Below are 12,263 nucleotides of genomic sequence, written 5' to 3'. Positions count from 1 at the left end.
CACTCACTATCACTAACTAAAGGGATTTTATGGAGTAATTGCAAGATCAAATGGTTGGATGGTTCACCTTGAGCAAGATTGGAGCTAAAACTTGAAGAGTTTCTTGCTTCCTTTTGGAGAGAGAGAACCGGCCATATGAGGAGAAGAAATGGTGATTTTTGAGCAATTTTTCAAGATATTTACTCAATTTGGTCAAAAGTCAAAAGTGTGAATAGTTGCCAACAAAGTCCAACCAATGGTTGTGTGACACTTGTCACTCCATTAATGCAATCTTATCACTTCCTTTCTCTCACATCAATCATTTCACACACTCTACTTATCTCTTAACACCCGATAAATTTTACACAGTATCCGGAATTTAACCTAATTGGCCAAATTTTTCCAAACTTTTTGCACTAGTGGGTCCCACGTCCGATATACGTTCTTAATTTCTCAAAATCTATTCGATACTTTTTGCACTAGTGGGTCCCACGTCCGATATACGTTCTTCATTTCTCAAAATTTATTCGATACTAGAAAAGTCATCTAAAAACTATATTTACTCGTAAAATAATCTAGAAAATTTTCCGGATACAGAAAGTGTAGAAAACAAGCCATTGAAAACAAGAAAGCCTAGAAAGATTATAAAACCTAACAAATGAAAAAAATTACGGGTTCTCACACTCTCTCCCCCTTAAAAGAATTTCGTCCTCGAAATTCCTTATCATATATACAGCCAGGTAAGTCAAGTACAAACATAAACGATCCACCGAGAAATGGCCTTTCTAGTTCACCAAATCCTTTCTAACCTAGGCCCTCATATCTTTCGTATCCGGGCGCAAGAATCCCATCTAAGATAATTCACAACTCGAGCCGGCCGGTCCCAAGAGTAAACCATCTTTATTAAGGATTCCTACCCGACATACATACCTAGCTTCCTCGAGTCCCATGATAATGATTCGTACACTTATCACATGCCCGGTTCATAACTTACGCTCAAACGAGCACTTAGACAAATTCATGAAATTAGGACCACAACACCACTTGGCCCAATCTCACTCCGCGCAGAGACCACGCGAAGTGCCTCTGATACCACCTGTAACAGCCCCACTTTCCCCTAAGGCGAACCAAAGGGGTGAGCGGACTGCCTGCCCAGCTCTCGCCAGGACTCACGATGCAGACTAGAACTATCTATAGCGATCCGAAACTTACGAACGAGCGTAAACGAGTCAAAATGGTAAAATAATCCAAAATTTAAAAAAAAGAAATCCGAAGTCGGCCATGAATAGTGACCGACCCGTCAGAACCCAATCGAAATAGCCAACAAACATTCACATCTGAACTTTAGCGTTTACAAATCAAAATGACATACAAAAGTTTTCAAAAGTTAATATATACACACGGTTTGCCAAATCAAAAGAGAAAACGCCCCAAAAGTACACTTAGGGTTTTAATACATGAGCTATACAAAAGATATGTTCAACTAGCTCAATTTGGCAGCCATTTGTCAAATCCAGACCAAAAGGGTTTATTTTCCTGTAAGGAAAACAAAAGGAACGGAAAGGGGTGAGCTTGCGCTCAATGAGGTACCAAACAGATAGCATTAAAATCATGGCATTTCACATTTAACAAATCAGATACACATGTCAGATGTAAAGCAAAAGAACCAATGATTAAACAAATCGAAGGATACGGGTGGCTCTCAGGAGCCAAATTTCCAGCGCAATACTTTGATCCAAACGGTTGACTCTCCTTGTCAAACGTATATAGGAACCAATGCGTCCGTAGACCCCTCTATCACCGATTCCGATCCACCAAAACCACCCCTTTACGGCCCGCTCAAACTCACGACAAAATGGTAATACTCAGTATATACCCGGAATCAAGAGGTCTCAATACCCAAAATCCCCGAAACAGGACTACCGTGGTTCGTTAATCTAATCGTCCGGCCCTTGCCGGCCCGACTCGAATAACTTTTAGCCACAGATGAGCTCATTAGGTCATAGAAATCGAACAGATGCAGACACAGATAAACAAGATTCAAATTTTGCATAGTAAATTGGCATTAGAACAGACTAGAGAACGAAGTGTGATTAAAGTACACCCTCGTCTCGAAACAAATAAAACAGATTTTGCAGAGCAGAAATCAAAGTTAAATAGCAATGGAGGGAGTGCGTACACTCACCGGCTCAACTTCAAAGTTTTAACTTCAGATTTGGACCTTAATCGCCAAGAAATCCTAAAATAATCAAAATAAAACCAATTGAAGGTTTCATATCCAAAAATCGAGTAACGGAATGCACAAGTAGGCTCGACTACACGTCGTATGCCTTGCCCAAAAATACTAATGCAAGGGTGCAAAAACATTGATTTTCTTGGAAACAAAAGATAACATGAAGACCTAGGGTCAACAACCCAAAAGCCCTGTCATTTCCATCAAAAGGCAAATCCAACTTAAAGAACCAAACGGCCTAGAAAATTCGAACAGCATTTCCCCTAAAAATATTCTTACTTTTTTTTCCAGCCCCCCCCATTTAAGGCTCATGATCCTTCCTTCAAATCAGTCCCAAAACCTCACACAAAAGTGATTCATTTCCCAAAAGCCGTTCACTAGGCTCAAAGCAATACAAGTTACAAAAGTTTAGCTAGGAAATGACCGGAATAAGAGTAAGCCTTAAAACATGCAAACAAGTACAATGAGACTCGATAACGAATCATAAAAGCCATGCCAATCACAACCCCAATAGGGTTTCATATACATATATAAGCATAATAGCAAACCAGAAAATCAGAAAATATAACTCATTTGATCAATCAACAAAAACAGGTTTGGCCTCCGTATGCGGTAATGGCACAAAATGCGCTACGCTTATCGGATGAGGGCGTAAGACCCACCATCATCGAAGCTAAAAGACAGGGCTACAACAATGTAGAAGGCCTCTCAGTCCAAATCCTAGCACAACTAGGTCAAATGTGCCAAATACTAAACCAGAATTACCAAAACAGGTTTGCAAAACACACAAACTGTAATGAACACAACTCAGTCTATACAAGTCCAAATGCCGAAATTCCAAAGGCATAAGCTAGCTAAGACATCCAGATACATTTCATCAGAAGACACCAACTTCAAAAATCCAAACCAATGCCAGTCAAAATAGACAATTACTAGCGCAGTTTGCACATTCTGTTCACCCAGAACAGAAACAGTAAAAACGGCATAACTCACTCTACACTACTCAAAATGCCCTGAAATTTTGCAGGCACTTCAAACTCATCAATACCTACAACTTTCATGTTTTGAGAAAAGTCCAATTCGGCCTCTATCTATGACCTAAAATTTCGGACAGAATGTTCAACCAAGAACCCTAATTTTCCAGAATTTCTTCCAAACCCAAAATTGATTGTATTTATCAACAATTCACACCCACTAGAGTCAAAGCCCCTTATTACAAACCATCAAAAACAACCACACCATCAAGATCATATGAAACCAGAAAATTCATCATAAAATGGAAAACTTCACCAAATCAAGCCAAACCAAGAAATAAATCATATATTCCAACACTCAAGCCACTTCTAAGCATAATATAACCATCATTAGGTGTAGTAGAGGTTCAAGCATCACTTACCAAGTATCAAGAAATGTAGAGAGGTGTTGGCCACCTTAGAGCTTCAAACAAACTTCACCAAATCACTCACTATCACTAACTAAAGGGATTTTATGGAGTAATTGCAAGATCAAATGGTTGGATGGTTCACCTTGAGCAAGATTGGAGCTAAAACTTGAAGAGTTTCTTGCTTCCTTTTGGAGAGAGAGAACCGGCCATATGAGGAGAAGAAATGGTGATTTTTGAGCAATTTTTCAAGATATTTACTCAATTTGGTCAAAAGTCAAAAGTGTGAATAGTTGCCAACAAAGTCCAACCAATGGTTGTGTGACACTTGTCACTCCATTAATGCAATCTTATCACTTTTTTTCTCTCACATCAATCATTTCACACACTCTACTTATCTCTTAACACCCGATAAATTTTACACAGTATCCGGAATTTAACCTAATTGGCCGAATTTTTCCAAACTTTTCGTACTAGTGGGTCCCACGTCCGATATACGTTCTTAATTTCTCAAAATCTATTCGATACTAGAAAAGTCATCTAAAAACTATATTTACTCGTAAAATAATCTAGAAAATTTTCCGGATACAGAAATTGTAGAAAACAAGCCATTGAAAACAAGAAAGCCTAGAAAGATTATAAAACCTAACAAATGAAAAAAATTACGGGTTCTCACACTCTCTCCCCCTTAAAAGAATTTCGTCCTCGAAATTCCTTATCATATATACAGCCAGGTAAGTCAAGTACAAACATAAACGATCCACCGAGAAATGGCCTTTCTAGTTCACCAAATCCTTTCTAACCTAGGCCCTCATATCTTTCGTATCCGGGCGCAAGAATCCCATCTAAGATAATTCACAACTCGAGCCGGCCGGTCCCAAGAGTAAACCATCTTTATTAAGGATTCCTACCCGACATACATACCTAGCTTCCTCGAGTCCCATGATAATGATTCGTACACTTATCACATGCCCGGTTCATAACTTACGCTCAAACGAGCACTTAGACAAATTCATGAAATTAGGACCACAACACCACTTGGCCCAGTCTCACTCCGCGCAGAGACCACGCGAAGTGGCTCTGATACCACCTGTAACAGCCCCACTTTCCCCTAAGGCGAACCAAAGGGGTGAGCGGACTGCCTGCCCAGCTCTCGCCAGGACTCACGATGCAGACTAGAACTATCTATAGCGATCCGGAACTTACGAACGAGCGTAAACGAGTCAAAATGGTAAAATAACCCAAAATTTAAAAAAAAGAAATCCGAAGTCGGCCATGAATAGTGACCGACCCGTCAGAACCCAATCGAAATAGCCAACAAACATTCACATCTGAACTTTAGCGTTTACAAATCAAAATGACATACAAAAGTTTTCAAAAGTTAATATATACACACGGTTTGCCAAATCAAAAGAGAAAACGCCCCAAAAGTACACTTAGGGTTTTAATACATGAGCTATACAAAAGATATGTTCAACTAGCTCAATTTGGCAGCCATTTGTCAAATCCAGACCAAAAGGGTTTATTTTCCTGTAAGGAAAACAAAAGGAACGGAAAGGGGTGAGCTTGCGCTCAATGAGGTACCAAACAGATAGCATTAAAATCATGGCATTTCACATTTAACAAATCAGATACACATGTCAGATGTAAAGCAAAGGAACCAATGATTCAAATCAGAAGGATACGGGTGGCTCTCAGGAGCCAAATTTCCAGCGCAATACTTGATCCAAACCGGTTGACTCTCCGTCAACGTATATAGAACCAATGCGTCCGTAGACCCCTCTTATCACCGAATTCCGTCCACCAAACACCCCTTTACCGGGCCCGCTCACCTCAAACGAACAAAATGGTAATACTCGAGTATACCCGGAATCAAGGGTCTCAATACCCAAAATCCCCGAACAGACTACCGTGGTTCGTTATCTAATCGTCCAGGCCCTTGCCGGCCCGACTCGAATAACTTAGCCACAGGATTGAGCTCATAGGTCATAGAAATCCGAACAGATGCAGACACAGATAACAGATTCAAATTTTGCATAGTAAATTGGCATATGAACAGACTAGAGAACGAGTGTGATAAAGTACACCCTCGTCTCGAACAAATAAACAGATTGCAGAGCAGAAATCAAGTTAAATAGCAATGGAGGGGAGTGGTACACTCACCGGCTCAACTTCAAAAGTTTTTACTTCAGATTGGCCCTTAATCGCCAAGAAACCCTAAAATAATCAAAATAAACCAATTGAAGGTTTCATATCCAAAATCGAGTAAACGGAATGCACAAGTGAGGCTCGACTACACGTCGTACGCCTTGCCCAAAAATACTAATGCAAGGGTGCAAAAACATGATTTTCTTGGAAACAAAAGATAACATGAAGACCTAGGGTCAACAACCCAAAAGCCCTTCATTTCCATCAAAAGGCAAATCCAACTTAAAGAACCAAACGGCCTAGAAAATCGGACAGCATTTCCCCTAAATTTCTTACTTTTCCAGCCATTAAGGCTTCATGATTTCCTCAAATCAGTCCCAAAACCTCACACAAAAGTCATCTCATTTCCCAAAAGCCGTTCACTAGGCTCAAAGCAATACAAGTACAAAAGTTAGCTAGGAAATGACCGGAATAAGAGTAAGCCTTAAAACATGCAAACAAGTACAATGAGACTCGATAACGAATCATAAAGCCATGCCAATCACAACCCCAATAGAGTTTCATATACATATATAAGCATAATAGCAAACCAGAAAATCAGAAAATATAACTCATTTGATCAATCAACAAAAACAGGTTTGGCCTCCGTATGCGGTAATGGCACAAAATGCGCTACGCTTATCGGATGAGGGCGTAAGACCCACCATCTCGAAGCTAAAAGACAGGGCTACAACAATGTAGAAGGCCTCTCAGTCCAAATCCTAGCACAACTAGGTCAAATGTGACAAATACTAAACCAGAATTACCAAAACAGGTTTGCAAAACACACAAAACTGTAATGAACACAACTCAGTCTATACAAGTCCAAATGCCGAAATTCCAAAGGCATAAGCTAGCTAAGACATCCAGCTACATTTCATCAGAAGACACCAACTTCAAAAATCCAAACCAATGCCAGTCAAAATAGACAATTACTAGCGCAGTTTGCACATTCTGTTCACCCAGAACAGCAACAGTAAAAACGGCATAACTCACTCTACACTACTCAAAATGCCCTGAAATTTTGCAGGCACTTCAAACTCATCAATACCTACAACTTTCATGTTTTGAGAAAAGTCCAATTCGGCCTCTATCTATGACCTAAAATTTCGGACAGAATGTTCAACCAAGAACCCTAATTTTCCAGAATTTCTTCCAAACCCAAAATTGATTGCATTTATCAACAATTCACACCCACTAGAGTCAAAGCCCCTTATTACAAACCATCAAAAACAACCACACCATCAAGATCATATGAAACCAGAAAATTCATCATAAAATGGAAAACTTCACCAAATCAAGCCAAACCAAGAAATAAATCATATATTCCAACACTCAAGCCACTTCTAAGCATAATATAACCATCATTAGGTGTAGTAGAGGTTCAAGCATCACTTACCAAGTATCAAGAAATGTAGAGAGGTGTTGGCCACCTTAGAGCTTCAAACAAACTTCACCAAATCACTCACTATCACTAACTAAAGGGATTTTATGGAGTAATTGCAAGATCAAATGGTTGGATGGTTCACCTTGAGCAAGATTGGAGCTAAAACTTGAAGAGTTTCTTGCTTCCTTTTGGAGAGAGAGAACCGGCCATATGAGGAGAAGAAATGGTGATTTTTGAGCAATTTTTCAAGATATTTACTCAATTTGGTCAAAAGTCAAAAGTGTGAATACTTGCCAACAAAGTCCAACCAATGGTTGTGTGACACTTGTCACTCCATTAATGCAATCTTATCACTTCTTTTCTCTCACATCAATCATTTCACACACTCTACTTATCTCTTAACACCCGATAAATTTTACACAGTATCCGGAATTTAACCTAATTGGCCGAATTTTTCCAAACTTTTCGCACTAGTGGGTCCCACGTCCGATATACGTTCTTAATTTCTCAAAATCTATTCGATACTAGAAAAGTCATCTAAAAACTATATTTACTCGTAAAATAATCTAGAAAATTTTCCGGATACAGAAAGTGTAGAAAACAAGCCATTGAAAACAAGAAAGCCTAGAAAGATTATAAAACCTAACAAATGAAAAAAATTACGGGTTCTCACAGAACTAGCCTCTAAAATTTAGAACTCAATTAGAGTTACAATCAAAGTTTAAAACACAATAGGCAGAACAGGAATCGAAGTTTTGAGTATCGAGAGACATCAGCCCAAAGTTGGTCACATTTCCCAAACTGTTCAGTCATTTTCCAGATTTAAAGACTATCTTGGAAATATCATTTGGCCATCGATTTGGCATTAGAAATACACCAAAATTGGTACACTAAATCTTCCATGTGTGAACAACATTTCTACTAAGTTTCATGCAAAAATTCCCATAGGAAGGCAGTCATTAAAACAACCAAAGTTCAAGAAATATTTCAAGGCTAATCTGCCTTCTCACTTTTCTTTTGCTTGCAAACGTTTTATGCAATGAAATCAGTTCTAAATCACTCCATTTTCGAGACCAAGAGTCCATAAACATCCACTAAGCAATTTAAAGGTAATGGACATCACAATTTTCGAAATATAACTCCCCAAATCAGATTTGACCATTCGGCCAAAAGAAAAAAGAAAAGTTTTCCAGATTTGAAAAGCAGACTTTGGGACATCTGTTGGACATCGAGAAGGACTTGGAATGACACCAAATTTGGCAGTATTACACTACCATATGAGGGCTATTCCACTGTAAAATTTCATAGGAAAATACGTACGGAAAGTCAGTTAACAAAATTGGTAAAGTCCCACAAGTTTCCAAGATAAATCTGTCTTTGTATGCAAATTTTCCTTTTCTAAATATTCGGCCAATGAAAACATCTCAAATCTGGTTCATTTAGGTATACAATGTCTAAGAAGCATCCAAGATGTGTTTGGCAGGTGATTAACACCAAGAATTTCGAAACAACAAGTCCCAATCAAGGTTAAGGCATCAACTAGCCAAAAGAGGGTTTCAAATCATTGAGTCAGTTTCGGATTTCGGCCACAACTCACTCAATTCAACTTGGAATTGAGTGTGGTCAGTGGCGTTGAAAACTAGATTCATAAAGCTACAATTTCTTATAAGAAATCATTTCCAAAATCTGTCCACGGCTAGCTCATATTTGAGCACCAATTCGCTGCTCAAAACAGAGCTTCCAATGTAGACGCGAAACAGGACAGTCATGTTCAAACGATTGGTATGGACTATTCAAGTGGAACCAGGACTTGCATTTTATACCGTTGGAAATATGGGAATGTCTAGTTTCCGGTGCCACAAATAGCACTCGATTTCGACATTGGAGTAAAAATTTATAGCCAAAACAAAAACACTGCCAGAGCAGTTACGGGAAAATTTCCAGTTTTTGCTGACTTCCGAAAACACATCATTTGGCCAACCAAATCATGAAATTTTTTTATGAAACTTTCTACACCACCCACACAACATGTATACATCATAAACAAGTCAATAGAACCACAAATTTTGCTCTAAGGGTCACGGACATTCACAGGGGCAGAAACGGAAAGTTTTCCATCTTCACTCCCTTTGAGATTTCATCCATAATATCACTCATTTCTACTAATTTAAGCACTAAACCAACATTATTAAGATCAAAACACAACAAATCAGTTCATCAAGCCATAGTGGGAGTTCATAGAGCCCACACACCAAATTTCCAACAGAAATCAAGCTATCCACATGAATATATATGCTTATACGTGCAATATAACTTCCATAAGGCAAGATTTGAGGGGTTGATCGTTCATTACCTTCTTAGATGATCAAGGCAGAAATTTTAGGTCCAATGGAGCCCAAGAAAACCGTGCAAATGAAGCCTTTTTCCTAGCTTAAGATGCTCTCCAAGTGATTAGCAAAGTGTAGGTGAATTTTGAGATGATTTGATCAAGGATTGAAGTAGAAAATTGAAGAGCTTTTTGGTTGTTTTTGCTCCTTGGATGGGCGGCTGTTTGGAGCAAGCGAGAGAGACAAAAATCTGGTGTAGTTAGCTTCTAAAGGAAGCTTGATGGTTGGGTGTTTTGTGCACAAAAGTCAACCGTGAATAGTATACGTACGCGCGCGTTTCGTGCCCGATTCCTCTCGAGTTTATTTCACTAGTGCACTAAACCTCTAATGTACTTCCATTCATATTATTATTATTCACTCTTAATGGTCTAAAAATAAAGGTCTAAACTCCCTCAATTGATCGCACGCGTAAAAACGCGTACTTCCGATTTGTGCACGATAAAGTGGAATTTTCAAGAAATTCTTATAATGATAGTATAACTATCTAACACTTGAACACTTAAACATAAAAATACCTATTTCAAGAGTAATGTACAAATCTCCAATTTTCCAAGTTTATTGTATCCTTGGATTGATTATTGACTCCAAACGCGTATTCACTATTCTCACTTAACGAGCTTTCAAAAATTAAATTTTGAAACGAGTCATTTTAAAAATACATGTAAGTCACAGATCCATGTAATTAGATCTAAAAAGATTGAAATAAAATATTTGGAGCAAACGACAATTAAATATTTAAATAAGCTAGCAATAGGAATTTAAAATAAGGAGAATTTGTGGGTCCTCACATGAGTCTAGTATTACCTCCTCAAATCTCCAATAAATTTGTATTAGCGCGTCTTTCGGAAAACTAACAACACGCGAGCGGTGTGCACTTAATTAAAACTCATTCACCTATAATTCCTCAATTAACTTTTCTTAATCTACTATTGATCATTCTTAATTTTCCCAAGACAATTACACTTTCGAATAGAATATCACCTTGAAACACATGTACTCATTATTTCTCACTTAAACGAACCTCCGAAAATTAAATTTGCTAACGGGACGTTTTAAAAACATAAGGAAGACATTGTTCCATATGAATGGACTTAAAATGGTTGAAATAAATTATTTGGAGAAAACGGGTGGATAAATAATTAATTAAGCCATTAAAATAAGTAAAAATTCGGGTCCTCACAATTCAACTAAACACAAGTGTTCTAGGGTATAGAATCCACTACATATACCGAATCATGGACGATTTAGCTAATTACCACTCATGCTCTTGTCTTACTAAGGATGCATTTCACTCAATCCATCGAAACTTGCTTTTGCCAATGAACCAAATTTAGCCTATACTAGAGTTCCCTACTTTCATGGTGCAATCTCAAGTATAAGTTAGATCAAGTACTAGAAATGTCATAAACATCCACCTAAGTGCACCACTATTTTCATGTGCTACTCCTTAGGTTCCATTTATTCATTTTCCATTATTGTCAACAATTTCATAGATTAACAACAACTAAAATGGCTTGTAAATGGTGATCAAGCATTCACAAGTATTAAAGCATGAAGAAATGAACTAACAAGTACAACATATAGCAATAATCAACTTCATTCAACCATAGTCAAGGCACAATTACGTTCATCTATCCTTGGAACCAGAAGATTAGCTAGACATAGTAGATTTAACAATAAATTTCATATCTCTAATGTAACAAAGCATTAGTGAAACAAATAAAGAGAGTAAAGAGGAAGAAATGTTCATTCAAATGAAGAAACATGATGTTCAAGCTTCATCAACTTCATTGCGATCAAAAAATACTTTAATACATCAAGAATTCTTCAAGTTCTTTAATAGAAATGAGAACTTGATCTAAAACTATAACTAAGCTAAGTAAGAGAGAATAGAATGAAGAGCTCTATATTTCTTTTTTTCTCTATCTTCAATAATGTGTTTTTCTTCTTGTTTCTTTACTTCTCATTCCAAAATGCCCTTCATTGGAATCTCTAATGTTCGTTCTTCAAGTGTACAAGATGCTTTGCCAGTTTCCAGCCAGAATTTGTTGTGAAACAAGAGTCAAAAAGTAAGTGTGAAATGTACACAAGTTGTTCTGCAAATTGCAGAGGAAAGAGAAAGATCTGAGGCCTTGGATCCGAGGGCTTCACTTAGATCTGAGCTCGGATCTAATTTTTTTCATTTCCTTCACTTATTGTGCAGCAAGATCTGAGGCCTCTTCTCTATGGATCCAATCTCAAATCCATTGCTCTCAGATCTACTTCTCTAGAATCTCAGACGAGGGTTCGAATGTGTAGTTTCTGGGAATGGATCCGAGTTTGGATCTACCCCTCTTGTTTCCAGCTTCAATTTCCTTTATTTTTCGCGTAACTTTCTCTTCTTGTTTCACTTATACGTTATCCCTATGAAGTGCATTGCATCTTCTTCAACTAGAGAGAGTGTTTCATGCACCAATAACCTACAAAATACCACATGTTTATGCATTAATCCACTCATTTTACACATTTAGTTCACGAGTAACATTTTGAAGAAATTTTGCACTAAGAGGGCTTAAGCATGGCTATGAACCCCTAAAAACACAACAAAAATTTGCATTTATCAGCTGAAATTAATGTAGAATATTCACTTATCAAATTCCTCCATACTTGAATCATTGCTTGTTCTCAAGCATTGTTCTCAAGCAATACAACAAACCACTCTAACAATAA

At 37.8% G+C, this 12,263-nt stretch overlaps 1 protein-coding gene across 1 annotated transcript in view; it reads left to right on the top strand.

Annotated features, from left to right (window-relative positions):
• The window catches only part of LOC113752041, a 49,012-nt gene extending 37,160 nt beyond the window's left edge, over nt 1-11,852 (top strand). Inside the window, exon 2 of the mRNA XM_027296185.1 lies at nt 11,758-11,852. Within this exon, the coding sequence (XP_027151986.1) occupies nt 11,758-11,852 (95 nt within the window). The remainder of the gene's footprint in view (nt 1-11,757) is intronic.
• Nucleotides 11,853-12,263: the final 411 nt, after the last annotated feature.

Source organism: Coffea eugenioides, chromosome 11 (genome assembly GCF_003713205.1).
Source record: "Coffea eugenioides isolate CCC68of chromosome 11, Ceug_1.0, whole genome shotgun sequence".
Lineage (NCBI taxonomy): Eukaryota > Viridiplantae > Streptophyta > Magnoliopsida > Gentianales > Rubiaceae > Coffea > Coffea eugenioides.
The sequence above is the reverse complement of the archived record's forward strand: the minus strand, read 5'-3'. Positions and strand labels throughout refer to the sequence as shown.